The sequence below is a fragment of the Strix uralensis genome, chromosome 1 (genome assembly GCF_047716275.1).
Source record: "Strix uralensis isolate ZFMK-TIS-50842 chromosome 1, bStrUra1, whole genome shotgun sequence".
Classification (NCBI taxonomy): domain Eukaryota; kingdom Metazoa; phylum Chordata; class Aves; order Strigiformes; family Strigidae; genus Strix; species Strix uralensis.
In genome coordinates, this window is record NC_133972.1 from 23,136,081 (window position 1) to 23,153,407 (window position 17,327).

General features: G+C 42.1%; 2 protein-coding genes across 3 annotated transcripts in view; both read left to right on the top strand.

Annotated features, from left to right (window-relative positions):
* Positions 1-9,807, top strand: part of SACM1L (SAC1 like phosphatidylinositide phosphatase) — a 30,748-nt gene extending 20,941 nt beyond the window's left edge. For both annotated transcript variants that reach the window (XM_074859497.1, XM_074859506.1), the window contains 10 exons: positions 37-105; positions 208-287; positions 2,270-2,368; positions 4,994-5,132; positions 5,352-5,421; positions 5,507-5,579; positions 6,020-6,113; positions 6,199-6,291; positions 6,984-7,041; positions 7,739-9,807. In XM_074859497.1, coding sequence (XP_074715598.1) covers positions 37-105; positions 208-287; positions 2,270-2,368; positions 4,994-5,132; positions 5,352-5,421; positions 5,507-5,579; positions 6,020-6,113; positions 6,199-6,291; positions 6,984-7,041; positions 7,739-7,875 — 912 coding nt within the window. In that variant the 3' untranslated portion in view covers positions 7,876-9,807. The remainder of the gene's footprint in view (positions 1-36; positions 106-207; positions 288-2,269; positions 2,369-4,993; positions 5,133-5,351; positions 5,422-5,506; positions 5,580-6,019; positions 6,114-6,198; positions 6,292-6,983; positions 7,042-7,738) is intronic.
* A 967-nt stretch (positions 9,808-10,774) lies between these two features.
* On the top strand, positions 10,775-17,150 carry SNRPD1 (small nuclear ribonucleoprotein D1 polypeptide). Its single transcript, XM_074859574.1, has 4 exons — positions 10,775-10,992; positions 11,665-11,741; positions 14,371-14,562; positions 16,971-17,150. Exons 1-4 carry the CDS (start codon positions 10,979-10,981, stop codon positions 17,045-17,047), a joined length of 360 nt encoding a protein of 119 aa, XP_074715675.1. The 5' UTR covers positions 10,775-10,978; the 3' UTR covers positions 17,048-17,150.
* The last annotated feature ends 177 nt before the right edge of the window (positions 17,151-17,327 follow it).

The window sequence follows — 17,327 nt, forward strand, 5'->3', positions numbered from 1 at the left end:
GCATACATCTGTCAACACATTTCCTTTCTCTTCTAGATGGATGGCTTCCAAAGACATTTTGACTCGCAGATAATTAGCTATGGAAAGCAAATGATTGTCAACTTGGTATGCTTTCACTTGTTCTTCCTGAAAAAGCTGCTGTTCTTTCAAGTAGGATTTTGAGTAATACTGTCACTTTTTTAAACTTTATTCTTTTTTTTCTCCCAGGTTAACCAAAAAGGTTCAGAGAAGCCTCTTGAGCAAACATTTGCGAAAATGGTAAACAGCATGGCAAATGGAATGGTCAGGTACATGTGAAGTGAAATGATATGTTCTGTGTTGAAAGTTAAGCATTGCCTCTGAGACCCACGGAGCGCTCAGTTCTTTGGGGGCCTTTACCAACTGTCTGCTCTGTTTGAGTTTTATTTTTATGAAGTAACTTGCATATGACCAATGCCCCTACCTCAGAGCTTGTATTCTAAGTAGCAGTGAGACTGAAGCAAATACAGGACAAAGAGAGGAGACAGGCAGAATAAAAAGGGAGCTCAGAGGCAATGGTAGTGCCAGTATTGGAGAAATAGTGTGCTATGAGAACTGTGGAGATCTGCATTTTAGGAAAAAGAAATCATGCCCTGTAGAACTAGCTTCTGGCAAAAGGGCTTGTTACATTGCTAACTCAGTAAGGGAGTGCTGAGTGTGAGCAAAACAGTACTGAGATAAAGGAGGAAACGGTAAGGGGGAAGTGTAATTTAAATGTCTGGACCTCGATGTAACAATGGGCTGAGAGTGGAGAATGCACTTCAATCATAGGAGAAATTCTGTCTCTCTGTGGGAGTCTTGAGTGCAGTACACAATTTTGCAACCTGCCTGTGCTTTGCTTTCATGAACCTTCTAGAGGGTTCTAATTTCTAGCATCCCACTCCCACAGATCCTTACCTCCACCTTTTCCTTGAAACTGCAGTATAGTTTTCTTGCCACTCATGTATATCAGAGGACAAAAATCCTACTCATAAGCAAAAAGGCATCCTGTTTTAATACGGATGCACTTCTGTCTAAGCATAACTAAGGAATTACAGAGTATAATCAAGATGCCCTTATAAATCCTGACATACTTTGAATTTTCTCCAAGCTTTTTTCTGCTTGTATGATGCCCTGCTGCTGCTTTCACCAGCATAGTTAGATGCGTGTCTCACTTCTGTGTCCTTCTTTTACTACCTTAAGGGGCATGTTTGTGCATTATTGGTATGTGGGTATGGATTTTTCTTTTGTTAAAAAAGATCACTTTTAAGGTGAGCTCTTTCCTCACTCTCGCACCTAGGCTGGTATTGATACCAGCTGTACAAAGCTTGTGAAATTCTCTGCATCTTTGCTATAAAGTCATCCGGGGAAAGCCAAGATCTATCAGGATGTATTTTAGTGATGCTTGTTGTTCTGTATATGTTAAAAAGTGGTCTTTGTCGGCCCCATTTTCTTAATGCTGCCGAAATATTTTTTCTTTGTTATTCAGTTTTGATGGCGTTTACTTGCCAGAGTGACTTGAGTCTTCAGTGTATATATACCGTCTTTATGCAAATAGTCTTGAAAACTTGGCAAATAATAACTTTTGGATTATGAATACTTGAGGGAAGGAATGTAATGCCCTGTAATTCACAGCAAACATACATATAATGTTGAATCAAACACCACTCTCCCTCCTAGAGCGCTTCTTGCCAGAAATTAATTGACCAGTGAAATCTTTTTCCAAGTCAGTAGCTGTTTGATTTTCTCATGACAGAGTAGGTTAGCTATTTAAACCTGTCTCACATTTCTAGAGAGGTATCAAGGGAATTATGCTGTGTGCCAGCAAAGAATGTTGCATTTCAACACCTGTGTGTATTTCAAAGTGAACTGAAGTTCCCAGTGCAGTTGCTTGGAAGAGAGGGGGGCAAAAGAAGCCTGGCAGGGGCAAAAAAATAGAGCTGAAATCAGATGCATAGCCCTTCTGTACTTCCTGAAGGAAAAATACTAGCCAGAACATAGAATGAGTAACTTGGAACTGCATGTGTGCTTCCCCAGACTAGTGGCATCTTGTAAAGAAATGTAAATGCTGTCACTATGCACACTAAGGGTGCAGCCTCAGAAAGATGACAGAGCACTGACAAAATCCACAGATATTTGCTGGAAGCCGTCTCTCAAGAAAAACAAATCCTCTGTCACTACCTGTTCTATAGATCAGTCCTTCCCTGTGGGGTTTTGAGACCTTTGCTGCAGTATGTATGTAATCTGAAAAGATGCTTCTCTCTCTGAACAGATACATAGCATTTGACTTCCATAAAGAGTGCAGTCGGATGAGGTGGGATCGACTTCAGATTTTGATGGATCAACTAGCAGAACAGCAAGATGAGTTTAGGTAAGGGTCTGCAGTTCTTTTACTTCTATACTGTTAAAATGAGACCACTTTCTCATAGTTTCTGTTGTCAAGGCACAGTAAAACAGGCCTGTCATCTTCTATAAAGAAGATGCATTCATATGCATTAGTATTTCCATATCTCTGATCTCTTGCTGATACCATGTGCAAGGTTAGAGACCTGGTGGAGGGTAAGATGTAGAGCCCTCCTTATGTTCCAATAAAATGGTTCTGAGAATCGTAGCCACCCTGCATTGTGACTCAAGAGCTGCCTTTATACCTTTGGGCAAAATGTTACACAAAGAAATGAGCATGCATGCAGCAGAAGCTGTTTAAAAAAAAAGTCTCCTTAGGTGATATTTTTTTCATCCAATAGTAATTCCATGTGTTGTTGACAGCAAACTGTTCTGCTCTGTAGTGTCAAACACTTAGTGCTCCTTCCACAGGCACCTGCTCTCTTTTTAAGTGTTTTCTCTAAAACACATTGATTGTGGCACCAAACCTGGCATTGATTGTTAGCCCTTGCTAACATAAGTAACCCACGAGAAAATAAATTCTCATTTTGTTTAGTCATATAAAAGTAGACTAAATGTGCAAAGCAATTTAAATCTTTTAGTCCCACAAGCATGTTTTAAGCACTTCCTGGTCTCTGCTGTTTGTAGGCATGTAGATTGTTAGGGAAACTGTTTACTTTGTTCTGCTTTTCTGATTGCCTCCTTCCTGTTCCTAAAGTCTTGTGCCTAAAGCACAAAGTAGATCAGCTAAAACATTGCAAAACTGGCAGTGGTATATTCTATCCTAAAAAAAAAAAAAGTAATGAGGTGAGCTGCAGACTAGACTAGGAGTCTCATGAATGAAATCTCTTGCCTGGAATGAAGGCTATGGGAATAGTATAAATTAATCAGATGATAATGAATATTCTGTCCACCACCAAAAAAACCCAACACATGAGGTGCTGAAGAATAGATTGGCTTTGAGCATTTCAAATAAGGAGAAATAAGCATGTAGGTTTCCTGTACAGCAAGGATCATTTATTCTTAGAATGAATGCTGAATCCCATAACTTGTTTACTGTCACCTGCCATTGGAGGCTTACAAAAGAAGCAGGTTTCCTTGAAATGAAGAAAAAGACCAAAAAACAAAAGGCCATGGGTGTCTAAAACAAGATACAAAAATGAAGGCTCTTCCTCAAGATTAGGTTGGCTTTACCTTGCCTTGTTTTGTTTCATCTAGTGTGACTATTGCTTAAATAGGAACAGAAAAGTCTGAGTTCTGATATTCTTAGAAAATAGTTCTGCAACCCTGAGGGAGGTAAACAACTCTATTTTCTGCAGGTTAAATACTGTTGTGAAAGACCTGTCAGAAAGGAGAGCTGGCTTGATGGAGTTGGGGGTGGGGGGAGAGGTTGGTTGGGTTGGGGCAGGGGTTTTGTTTTTAATTTTTTTGGAGCAATTATAGGAGATGCAGCACTTAAACTGTCTTACTAACTGGAAATGTCTACTCTTCAACTAATTATCCTAATATCTGTTCTACTCAAAGCTTGGTGGGAGAAGGGGGAAAATGAAGATTTCACAGGTGTTATTGTCTCCTTTAATCATACAGCAATGTAAAATATGGTTTAACAAAACTGGTTCTCCAAGAATGACAAAAATGCATCTTGTTAACACAAGGTTGATCAAAGTAAATTCATATGCTTTTAAGGATCTTGATTTTAGTATTCCATGACTCGAAGACTTTATAATCTTAAAATGCTGTACAGTAACAGTGGATCATATGCTAGTCCACATTCAGACTTCATAATTACATAATGCAGTAAATCTACAGAATATGATCTGTAAATCTTTAGGCAACTGGAAGTTTCATGCTGTGGCAGAAGGACAAGTATAGTTCTGTCCCATTCACATGTCCAGCTGGTAACTTGATTGGTATATTTGTTTTACCAGCTCAGTTACCAGAATACTTGCATGCAATTGAGTATTTAAAATGTTTGTTATCGATTACTAGAAACACCTGGTGTAGTTGATTAAAAAGGTGGAGGTAACAATTAGCATATGCAGTTGCAAGAAGGAACACCTGGTTCTCCCAGATGTTCACATAATAGAGAGAAGAGTAAGTGACAGTAGGAGATTTTCAGTAGTGGCCTTAAAGATGCAAATACCTTCCTGGAAGAAGTGTGCCTGACAGCTTATATGACTTTTTATGCAGTGGTGACTGGATTGAACCAGGTGACCAGGTATATACAAATCTGGTTAGTTCTGCTGTTACACTCTGCTAATGATCTTGATATCTGTGGAGCTAGGACCCTGTAATAACTGACCAAAAAAATGTAAGTCACTGATTTTGCACCAGAAGCTGCTCTTCCCAGTGGCATATAACTCAATATTGCTGGTTGGCTTTCTAAATTATAAAAGTGAATACAGCCCTGAGATTACTTAGTGTTCATATATTGATGCTGTTTTTCAGCATGGGAGAGGAAGAATTCAGGGAGGCATCAAAGTTCAAAAACATGGCTAAGAACTCTTCATGTGCTCACGACAACTGTGTCTTGGCTGTAGAATATTTACTTCTGAAAATGTGTGGTTTATATGGACTATTACCTATAAATACTTAGGTGGATTGTGTGTGTTAGTTATTTTCTAGTTGATTCCGATGGTAAGATTGTGACTCAGCAGGAAGGAATATTCCGCAGTAACTGCATGGACTGCCTTGATCGGACTAATGTGATTCAGAGCTTGTTAGCACGCCGATCTCTTCAAGCCCAGCTTCAGGTAAGTATTTCATTCTTGTTTAACAAGCTGGAAGAGGCTTTCTGTTTGGAATGGAAATGTAACTTTAATGCTATAGTAAGAGCTTGCATACTTGAGTTACTGTACTACTTACTTGAAATGCATTGACCAGATTTTAGTTTAATAAATACAGCTTTTTCTGAAAGCAAATCCCAATTTTTCTAGCAAACTACTAGTGAGCCTCAATGTTTTTTGTTTTAGAGGCTAGGTGTTCTGCACGTTGGACAGAGAATTGAAGAGCAAGCAGACTTCGAGAAAATCTACAAAAATGGTAGGCTGTTTATGGAGTTAAAACAATCACATTTTTCCAAACAAAGTACATAACTTAATCTTTCTTAATGTTTTCCTCTTCACAGCATGGGCTGATAATGCTAATGCTTGTGCCAAACAATATGCTGGAACCGGTGCCTTAAAGACAGATTACACAAGGCAAGTCAGCCTTTCTTGTGAAGGTCTTCTGGGTTTTGGGGCATGTTTAGTATTTTCTTCAAGTCTTCATATCCAAGAAGGTTATTAATTTGAGGCTTAGGCCATTAATGAGTTTTGCAGTGGTTCAACTGGTAAAATGTCAGACTAAACTCTACAGAACACCCTTCTTTGCTGTGTTTATATGAAAGGAGAAAAGGCTATCTCGAAATAAAACTAAGAAACATGCCTCTTCAAGGCACATTTATATTGTGGGACAGAGGAATGTCATCTTACTTTCAAACTTTGTTACAAGTATGTGTGGTAATAATGCAGAGGCAGCACTAGATAAATGTATTTACATGCAGATATTTATTATAGTACACATTTGAACAATGAAAGAACTATAAATTTGAAATTATCTTCCTGAATTTTTAAATATTTTTCAAAACTTCTTTTTGCAGAACTGGGAAGAGAACTCAGTGGGGCTTAATAATGGATGGCTGGAACTCATTAATACGTTACTACAAAAATAACTTCTCTGATGGATTTAGACAAGTAAGTTAGGCTTTTGACTGTGGGGGAAATGTATTTGATAAATGTTGCTGTGCATTTTAACTCTTGCTTTCCCATTCTCTTCCAGGATGCGATTGATCTTTTTCTTGGAAATTATTCAGTGGATGAAGTAGAACCTGCTAGTCCTCTACATGTCAAAAAAGATTGGAAGTTCTTAGCTGTAAGTATGGAGACTTCTTTCATGATTGGAGAAACACATACAACCTTTTAGTCACTTGCTTCATATGACTAAGCAGAACATGTCTATTTAGTAATGAAGCATCCCTATAATCTGGTTATGTTTCTATGATACCTGCTTATAGGACTAAACCCAGACTGTTCCCTTGACAGAAAATGGAGTGTCCTTGAGGTATTGAAAAAACTGCTGCTTGCTTTTTTCTCAATCTGCTTCATCAAGTAGAAAGGGAGAATTCTGCTAGTCACCATCAATGACTGTTTCCTTCTGCAGAAAGAAGCTTGTGAAGATCTCTTCTCATACTTCATGCAGAAGCATAGACTGTAACACCAAAAAAACCTTTTTTTTTCTCTCCTCCCCTTTCTATTTTGTGAAATGGGATTCAGGGATATCACGGGTTTAATGGCTGGTGTATTTTTTTTTTAAAAAACCCACAAACCTCAACCTCTCTTTTAATAGAGAGAAAGTGTACTTTAATTCTTAACCTAGTTATTGAACACAGTCTTCCAGATCTTGGAGTTATCCAAAATGTTATTTGTACCTGACAGCAGGTGAATCGGGAATTAAAGCAACTTCATTGCAAAGCAAGTAAATAGCTTTGCAGTACAGCCTATCTTAAATGAAATTAAGGATATATATGTTGCTATATCAAGTGATTATTCTTTTTCTTTCCCCAGTTGCCTATTATTATGGTGGTTGCTTTCTCCATGTGCATTATTTGTTTGCTAATGGCTGGTAAGTCACTATTGAGTTTAACTTCACAAAATTAGCTTGCTTGTGTGTGGACTTTCTATAAATGGTTACCAGAAACTATTCAGTATAAAATTGCTTCTCAGTCACACTAAAAGGTGTTTGAGCACAGCTCTGGAGATTGAGGGTTAGCACTATATCATTCATGTGGAAAAACCTGAGGTACTGTAGAAAACAACATTAAAGCTTCTGTAGAAGTCACTTAGGGGCAGTTAATTGCCCCCAGATTTAGTTGTACCTGAGTAGACATCTAGCTTTATTACAGGCGGGATAAATACCCAGAAGAATACACACCTGATTTTGGGCAGAAAGACAGTTCAGGAAAGTCAGATGTAGGCATAAGCCTGTTCTGATTGATGTCCCCCTAATCTAAAATCTGTGTTAGGAGTTGTGAAATTTTTTCCCTTCTGTCTGCCTTGAATTTTTTAACATTAGTGCCATTAGAGTTCTTGACTCTGACTTCTGTGGTTGTCTGTTCAAAGTTTTCCAAGAGGTGTGTGGCAAACAGTTTCCCTAGATAAGGGAATAGAAAAAAAGACCCCAGTAGCCATGGAGGACTTCTAACTTCATCGGAAAGCAGATCTCTGAGGGAGGGCTTGAAATGTTTTCCTTTTGTACTAAAACCCCCTCTCTCTGGTAATTGGAGATAACGAACTAAAATGTTTGTCTGACTCTTTAACAGGTGATACATGGACTGAAACACTGGCCTACGTGCTTTTCTGGGGAAGTGCAAGCTTTGGAACTTTCGCCATCATCCTTTACAATGGCAAGGATTTTGTAGATGCACCCAAGCTGGTCCAGAAAGAGAAGATGGACTGAATTTGTGTGTGTGGAAAGCGGCTTGGTACTGAGGATTCCTCAAGCCACACCTGGAGTCTCTACTGACCTGCTTTCCACACAGAATAGTGGTCTTTTTAACATTCTTCCTTGGCAGTATGGGGGGGGGGGGGGGGGGGGGGGAGAAAATCCTGTCCTTTGGTGATGGTAGCTTTCAACTGAGACCTGACAGGACAGTCTTAGTTGCAGTGGTCTTTGGAATATTGCATTAGTGGAGGGGGCTCCACTCTTACTGAGGTAATGCAAAGATGAAAGCCAGCTTTTTGGTGTCTGGAATGTTTTAGGGCGTAAGTGGACTGCTTAAGCTCATAGTCCACCTGGGCTGTGTCAGCTGAATCTTTGGTCTGGCTTGACAGGAGAGTGCTCTGATGCTGTTCATGTGTCAAAAAACCCAGATGTTGAAGCATTTAATAATGGAGGCTAACCATAGTCTCTGAACAAATATGGCTTCATACCAATAAAAAGTCTAGTTCTAAGACAGCTGGATTATATTTGTTGTGATAAAGTCCATGTTAAGGAGTCCTTCGTGCATATTTGTGTGTGGATTCTTTTCACTAAATAGAAAAGATTTTTGAATCTAATGCTCTTCTGAAATGAGCTTTTTGTCCTGTCTTGTTTATCTAGGACTGATGCAATATTCTACTAGTCATTGTTTGGGTGAAAGGACAGTGTAATTGGATGTTCCTGAAGTTGCAAATGTCTTGCACTGTTTCAATACTGCAGTCTCCAGATGATAACTGATTAGTTAGCGAGTTAAAATAATAGAGTTTTCTTTCTAAAGATGTAAATTAAAGAATGTAAAAATCCTTTGCAGTGTTTATTGAACCTTCCTTATGCTAAAGGTCCAAAGTACTCCATTACTTTAAGAATGGGTCACAATGTAAAAGGTGAACTTCATACTGTTTTGCTAGTCAGCTGCTTCTGTTCTTGATTATGTTGAAATAATTTATGAAAGAAGGAATAACAGCCTGAGGAGAAAGTGTTTAGTCTAAACTCCATGTTTGCACTTGGGAGCAGCAGCTTGCTTTTCATGCATGATACTGTAACACACTCTTTAAAAAAAGAGGAAAAAAACCCTACAGAATAATTTGTGCTGGTTAATACTAAATGTGTGTCTTTAAATTTAGTGCTTCCAAGCTGTATAAAAATAAGTAATCCTAATCGAGGACCAATTTTAAACTATTTTGTCACTTATTTTATATGGTTTGTTCAAAACCAGACATGGAACTTGCTTAAGGCGCTGTGCATTGTTTAATATTTCCTGTAAGTACAGCTGTATATTCAGAGTGTGAGTATAAAATTTAAATAGGGGGGGAAGGGAGAAACATGTAGAATACTAGCACAGTTGTCACTATTGAAGCTAGAACACAAAACACTGATACTCTAGTGTTTCCTTGTGTTATGACTGAAAATATGTACAGATTTTTGCAACTGTTAACTGTTCATTTTAACCTTGAATGTTTCTGGAGGCCTCTCTGGGTTTTGTGTAAACATAACCTGTTCATAAGCACTAGTACTTGCAAAGTATCTGTTTGCTTCTAGATGCTGTAATGGAAATACCAGTTGATGGTTAACTGGAAAATCCTGTAACTTAAAATTTTCAAAGGTGAACTCCATTATGGGCACAAACTATAAGAACATCATAGACTCGGTATTGGAAAGCAACGTTTTTGATGGCTCACTGGCAGGTGGCGTTTGAAACTCAGTTTGGTTGTTTTTCATCTTTGAAGAACTTGTTGCAGCAATGACAAACTTGAATTGCTAATATAAAAGGTTTGCAAGACATAGAATAATGTAGGTTTTAGAAGTTGGAAGGCACCTGTATTTCAGTGCTTTGCAAAGAGTCTGTATTTCTAAAATCACAAATGGTGTACTCATAAATGACAATAAAATGTTCAACTTTTCTAGATATAATGTCAGTGGTGCATTTTGTGCTTGAAGCGGAATGTTCCCAGATTGTTCCTTAGAAACTGTTTCTTACCAGAAGGATGTTTCAGTTTGGTCTCTGCTCATTGCATGTGAAGATCTTGCTGTTCTGTGCTTAAACACTGATGATCTTGCACTGTACCCCAGGTCAGAGTTTGCATTAGCATCGCAGTCCAGTCTTTGCTGCCGTGGCTGGGTCTGGGTCTAAGAACTACTGTGGCTGGATTTCTCTGATGCTTAATCCTAAGTGTCAACGTCTGCTCACAAGACTGCTCCAGGGGTTTTTGACCACAGCAATAGGTGCTTGGGGTGAAAATTCAAGTTGTCGTCTCCCTTTTCTTCCCTTACTGCAGGCACACATCAGCTTTCTTTTTTGGGGGATTTTTTTGTTGTTGTTTTGTGGTATGTTAGGCTGTTACAGTGGCCCATCTCAAACTGAAACACAAAATGCACTTGCCCAAATGCCCAGGCTCTGAGCTGTGTCTTTCAGCATCACTGATGAAATAGGTATTTGAAGAGCCGAGTGTGTATTTTGAACTGATTGGGCTTTGCTGGGTGAGTAGATTCCCACACACAGACAAGATTATTGCTATTAAAATTTTGGGTGCTGAAGCTGTAATTTTTTTAAAAACATGCATTCTTCAAAGGTTATACTCATTTTGGGGGGATTTATTTGGATTTTTTTGAAGCTCGGCGCAGGTTTAAAATTAAATGCTTCAGAAAATACGTGATTGTTTTTCTCTTAAAATCTAAGGCAATCCTAGCAGTGAAATTTTCCGGAAAGCTTGGCTTTCACTGACCACGGTGGGGCCCAGTTACTCGTTTCCCTAAGCGCGGACTTCCCCCTTTAAGCGAGGCTTCCCCCTCCGCCCGGGGCCAGGCGCTGCCCCGCGCATGCGCCCCCCCCCGCACCGGGAGGTGCTGGCACCGCCCCTTCCGCCCCGCGCGCGGCGGCGCTTCCGCCCATTCATCTCTCCCGAGGGCGGCCGCTTCCTGGCGCCAGAGGCGGCGCGGCCCGCTCGGAGCAGCCTCCGCACCCCCGCGCCCGGGGCCTGCCCGCCGAGGGGCTCCGCTCCCCTCCGCTCCGCTCCTCTGCCCGCGGGGCGGCCGCCGCTCCCTGCCCGAGGCCCCCCGGCCGCAGCGCCGGCCTCCCGCCGCCATGAAGCTCGTCAGGTGAGCGGATGGAGGCGGATTGGCGGCGCTGGGCCGCGGCGGCGGCAGGGAGAGCCCGCGCGCCCAACGTCCGCCCGCGCGCCCGACGGCCGCCTCGTCGGCCCCTTCCCCCGCCCTACTGCCGGCCCTCGGGGCGGGCGGCTGCCCCGATGGCGGCGGCGGGACTCCCGCCGGGCCGGGCTGGGCCGCGGCGTCTGGTGGCGGCGGGGGCGCTGCTCTCCCGTGCCGCTGCCACAGCCATGGGCTGGCGGCCTGGCACAGCTGTGCGGCCCGGGGCTCCTGGAGAGGGGCCTGCGCAGGTTGCTCGGCAAAACCACCCTTTTTTGGGGGGGAGGAAAGCCCCAGATTTGGTTAGAATCGCCTCCCTGAGATAGTAACAAGTTTTAAAATGTTCCTTTATTTGTACAATAACGGGCATTTCTCCTGGAAGTGGGATGCTGGATTCCACAGGGTGTCAGTGGAGTGTCCCAGCTCGCGGTGGTTGGGGTGGGACGGGGGCTTTGTATCTTGCTCTCCTGTGTGGTGCCTTATTAAACATCTTCAGCAGAATCCGTGAGTGCTGGGAATGCTGCTTTTGGAAGCTCGGGATGTGCATATTGGTTTTCTGTAGGAGGCTGTTAAACGTGTCACGCTTCATGTGGGAGTGAACAATTCTTTTTTTTAAATTCCTAGGTTTCTAATGAAGCTGAGCCATGAGACTGTGACCATCGAACTGAAGAACGGGACGCAGGTGCACGGGACTATCACAGGTATGGCGGGATGGGAGACCGCCACAAAGTATCGCCGGTTACCTTTCTGCTGGCAGCCATGGTTTGGACTTGAGCTTCTCTGGTTTGTGCTCCCTCTTGTGGGCATCTTCTCTGTAAGATGCAGGAGATGTTCTTTTTAATTCGCGTCTTTATGTGCAAGCATGAGGTGTGTTTGCTACAGAAGAGTCTGGACACTGGCAGAAGTTGCTGGGAACAGAGTGCAGAGCTGTGACCAGCAGCTTTCCGTAGGCAACCACGAAAATAGAAATTGGAAATTTCAGTCCGTCACGGATTGTCTTTGACATAGTAGTGGGCGAGTTCACCTGTGGTCAAACTTAACGCTATTGTATCTAATTTGTAATAAGCTTCCTGTTTATAAGGTGCTGCTGGGAGGCAGTAAATTCACTGTAGTCTTGGGGGCCTCTGAGCCTGACCGCAGGCTTTGCTTACAAACAAGCTTGGGGGTGAAGGAAATAAACTTTTCCAAACCGTTGGCAAAGCTGGCGTAAGCGTGGTATTCTCTTAGAATTTTAGCAGCATGATAGTGTTGGTGGAGTAGTTTTACTGCTGTATCAAACTGCTAGTGGATATACAGCTCAGTTTTTAGAAGGTGTTTCAGTCCATCTGAGTTTTGTTTGTTAAATTGCCATAAGCAATAAAAATGTTACAACTGAATCGCCAGAAGAGGGACTTCTGTTTTTCATGGTAGCACAGATAAATGGGAAAAGTGCTGATATGCTCTTAAATTGGTTAAATTTTACGTGTAGGCCATTTTAATCTAAAAAGAATTACTTCTGTTGAGTGTGTTTCTGCTCTGTTTAAGGTGAACTTATATGGAAATGCATCTTTGCATATATTTGCGTTGATTTCATGAAATGAGTTTGAAAACACATAGCTTGATGGGGGATACGGGGCAAAAAGGAATCCTGGCGTTGGGAATCTGGTCCCCTGCTGTTGGCAAAGGTCTGTCATACAAGTTTGTGGGGGTTACTGTCTAGCAGGGGCTTCTTTGTGTCACTGAACTGAAAGTTGTAGGAAAGGCCTTTATGGTTTGTTACATGTTTCTCATATGTACTGAAAAATGTGCAGACAATTTTCTCTGCTTTAATAATACCAGTGAGGGCTACTGTTCTGAGAGCGTGCGTGTTAGCATTCCTTCAGAGGCGATCCGGTGTGAGGTGGGGCACATCGTATTTAATGAAGCTGATGAACGTGCTTGATCTCCTTCCCTTCCCTCACCCCGGGGCTGCTTTTAGAAGCTCTTCTGCCCAGACACTGTTAAAAGAATAAAAATCAAACTTGGCAGAGGGGATTGCTTAGGCGCTGTTTTGGCCAGTAGCAATCTGCTGAGATTTGGCAAAGTTTGACACTGGCATTATTTTGCAGCCAGATCCATCAGCTTTGATTAGACCTGAAGGCACCACCCTGGTGTCTGATTGCACACGGTCTGTTGAACCCAGCTGGGTAGGAAGCAAACAAGCTGCTTCGCTCCTGACCTCTGTGCTCTTGCAGGCTTAAGTGTTGCACAAAGTCTCTCTCATCTTCTGCTAAGGATCTGTAAGCACTTGGATTGCAATCCCGTATTTCTGAAATGACAATCTGCCCTTCACACTGATGCCTGAACACAACTGCTGTGCTGCCTGCAAATCGTAGGTTCTCCTCTTCCTCTCGGGGTGTGGGTTGGCCAGGGCAGGCTTGCTGCAGGGGCAGGCTGCACGGGCTGCATACCTCATAAACCAGGGGCAGGTCAGGGGGAGTGCAGGTGCCGGAGAGCTGGGTAAAATCTGGAAGGGGAGAGGACAGAAAATGTATGGAGTAAGCACAGCACAGTGGTTCTTCTGGTTCTGGCCTGCCACTTGCATTATTTACCGTGGTAAGACATCTTACAGTTTGTCTTTCTGTGTTTGTGAAAGGAGACAATAATTATTTTTACCACAAAGGGTTGTTTGTACAGAAGTTTGAACACACTAAAAATGTTGCTCCTGTGGGTGCCCTGTCACTGAATTAGCTGCTCTTTGTAAACTACAGGTTCTGCCTTTTGCCTACATTTCAGGTTTATGCATAGCCCTGCATAGTGGACACAGTACTGATCCCATACAGTTCTTACATACTGGCTGTTCGCGGAATTTGTAACCACAGTGACTGCTCCCTACAGCAGTGGGTTTTACATACTTTCACAGAAGGTGTCACACTAGTACTAGATGTATTTTATCAGAAAATAAATGCTGCTTTGGGAGTTGGATTTTTCTAAGGCTTACAGAAAGAGGAAATGATCGAGTTATTTTTCCTCCTCAAAGGTGTGTTTTGCTGCTTCTTAAAGAAGTAAAAAGACTAGTATTAGATGTCTGTAATACCGGGCAGTTTATTTGTTGTTCAAAAGAGTTGCTTTGATCATTTACAAAATTGCTATTGCCAGGACCTAGATGAAGATCTCTAGCAATGAGGTGTTAAAGGCAGCAACTGATAAATAAGCATAACTTAAGAGAAAAAGACACTTAGTTTCTTTTAGTTAGAGGCTGAGTTAATGACTGGCAAAGCAGGTGTTAATGAACAGGATAAATCTAAAAGTATGTGCATACTTAACAGCCAACAAGGGACCATCCCTGAAATGAGGCTTGTGTTGTTTCAGGAGTGGATGTCAGTATGAACACGCATCTCAAAGCCGTGAAAATGACACTGAAGAACAGAGAACCTGTACAGCTGGAGACGCTGAGCATTCGAGGGAATAACATCCGATACTTCATTCTGCCGGACAGTTTGCCTCTGGATACTTTGCTAGTGGATGTTGAACCAAAAGTCAAATCCAAGAAAAGAGAAGCAGGTTAGTTTGTGCTTTTCCAGTCTGCGTCTGTTCTGCTTTTGTATGCATTTTAGGGTTCTGAATCTGAAGACATCGGATTTGAGTATCTTAGTATCTTCATTTGGCAGCAAGTTCTTTCATTTTTGAGGGTTTGACACTGAACTGGCCAAGTCTGCCTTGCCCACCTTCTTAGCATCTCTAGAGCTTTCTTTTGTGTGACATGCATATGGCTTTTCGTACATTTGTTTTTAAAAGTCAGTGTTTTTAAGCTTGAGTAAGTAAGCAAGCTTAACCTATCACAGGCTCAGAGTTGACACTGGAGAGATTTACATTTCCTCTTCTCCGAGTGTCTGGGGAACTTCACGTGGCCTGGTAAGAAAGTTCAGAACAGCCTCTTGAACAGTGCTGAATGCTTTGCTGAAATCTCACTTGGTAGTGGATAAAAATGATCTGTCAGAGAATGGAATTTGAGAGACTTCAGAATCCGAGGGAGTCTAGGCTGTATTTCAGTGAGCTTTGGCTCCCAGTAGTGTTCCACTCTCTGCTCTTCCTGGAACTGTTTTCAAAAGGCTGTTGAACAAAACCCTTTTCCCTAGAAGCCTAACAGTATAGAGAGTAATTCAATTTTAATCCACACTACTAAGATTAATATCCAGTAAACCCCAGAAAATCTGTAGGTTGTCTTCAGGCAGTGTATGTTTTGCCCAGCAGTTAATCTGTACGTTTTTGAAATAATAAGTTGTAAGTGAAAGCTAATTGTGCTCATAAATAGTTGTACCATTTCTCTTGTAATTAGTGTATTTGGATCTGCGGTCTTTGATCCATGTGTATGTTATGAGTTGGTGTGCTTACCTTAGTGAGAAGGTGTAAGGAACCCTCAGGCGTGTGCATCACCAAGTGCAAGTGGTATGGCTGCTGTCTTTGTAGAAGAATAAGGATAAAGCCTCTGGAAGTGTTTTGCTCCTCCCATGTCCATAAAAAATACTCTGACCACATAGAGAAATGAGTGTGGTTGGGTTGCTTTTTTGTCTGAACCTCACGATGTGATGTGAACAAGAACGTTACTATTTCTTCTTAACTTGAAAGAAATAAGGGGAGCTGTGATGGTGCTGTTTACCTGGTTTAATACTCCCTGCATCTTCAGCGTGCTGAAGCATTCAGGACTCTCAGACCTCCGCTGTGCTGTGCTTTGCCTTGATCTCTAAATGCCTTCGGGCTTCAGAGACGTGTAACATCTGGCCTTGGCAAGTGAAGTGTCAGTGGCAGCAGGAGCTGGCTGAGAGATGTAGGTGGCACGTATGCCTTGGGGCCCAGTGTGCCGGCACTTAGGCAGCGCCACTGTCTGCAGGTGCACGTAGGTGCAGTAATGATTTAGTCAGGCATTGATGCTTCCGTGCATTTTCCAGAGTCAGTCTGTTATCAGCAAAACAAATGACACCTTGCTTCTCACAGATCCGTCCTGTGCCCCTGCTCTTTCTGTCTTTGCTGCACTCCTAACCTATAGACTGTCAGATGGAACAGAGTAATTGTTACAGCCTTGAATGTGGACACTAGTGTGTGTCTCGTACCCAGCCACCCACTTCCACAGAATTTTAAGTATCTTTTTGAGCCCTACACCGACAAACTTGCTTGAAAATTAACCCGTAATTTCAAAAGTTTATAGGGTGGCCTTGTAGCCTGATGGGACAGGTTGTGTTTCATCAGGAAAAGGGTGAAACGACATGTTATCACCATATGGATCATATCACCTCCAGCAGGCGCTTGCAGGCTGAATTTCTGTGATTCCGCCTTCCCTTTACCGTTAATACCAGTATGTAAAAGTAGAAGCACACAGCCAAGCCCTTGGCCTGAGAATCATGTCTGAAATTGGCAGAGGCATCACTGAAAACAATAGGAACTGTTTGGTGGTAGGATCCTTTCACACGGTGCCCGAGAAAGACCAAGCTTGGGAATCTCACAGCATGTTGCAATTTCCCTTTAGCAGAGTGCTTTATAAACCACAGTGCCAGCTGTGGCAAAAAAAATTAATATTTTCCACTGTAATGAATAGTAATAAAATACTCTTGTCCTGCATATGCTTTTTCGGATGCCTGAAAAACTAGATTTTGTCAAAAAAAAGAGGAGGAATCGTAGCTCTCTGTCAGACTTACCCCAACATTTAGGAGCAGCCAACTGTTAATCCCCTTGTTTTCTGCAGTGATGCCAAAGACAGACAGACAGTAGTCTGTGGCAGCTGTATACTGAAAAACCTAACACAAATGGTGAAAATATTGTCTGAACCCTACTGAGCATTAATAGACTTAATACCTGACCTAATGTCTTATCACAGGGAAGCAGTATGTTGTTTATGCCTGATAGAGAATGTTTTAATCAAAATGAAAGTATTCCTGTCTCTCACTTGATTTGTCTTTTTTGTTTCATCTGCTAAGTTGCTGGAAGAGGCCGCGGGAGAGGCCGTGGCAGAGGCCGAGGTCGTGGAAGAGGAAGAGGGGGCCCAAGACGATAACTTCTCACCATGCAACTGTTACCAAATTCTGGGCGATTTTGGATTTTTTTTTGTACAGGTCTTGTTTATGGTATCCATTTTTAATAAACCAAAATGTGAGAAAGTTGTCTTTCCTTTGTTAGTTGAGTCGGGGGAGGAAGGCATGTCCTGTTGCTGAGGCTGTTGCAGACTACATGTGTCTTGTTGGTGTTGGTTGTCACTGTCAAGATTTCACCCGTCCCTGCGGGCTGAACACCTGCCTCTTGCTTTTTGCCCTAGAGAGACTTGTGTTGGTCTGCTT

Bases quoted from the DNA above. Each gene is read 5' to 3' on its own strand.
- SNRPD1 (XM_074859574.1), top strand. The intron at 11,742-14,370 runs GTATGGCGGGAT...GTGTTGTTTCAG, and splicing joins GGTGCACGGGACTATCACAG to GAGTGGATGTCAGTATGAAC. The intron at 14,563-16,970 runs GTTAGTTTGTGC...TCATCTGCTAAG, and splicing joins ATCCAAGAAAAGAGAAGCAG to TTGCTGGAAGAGGCCGCGGG.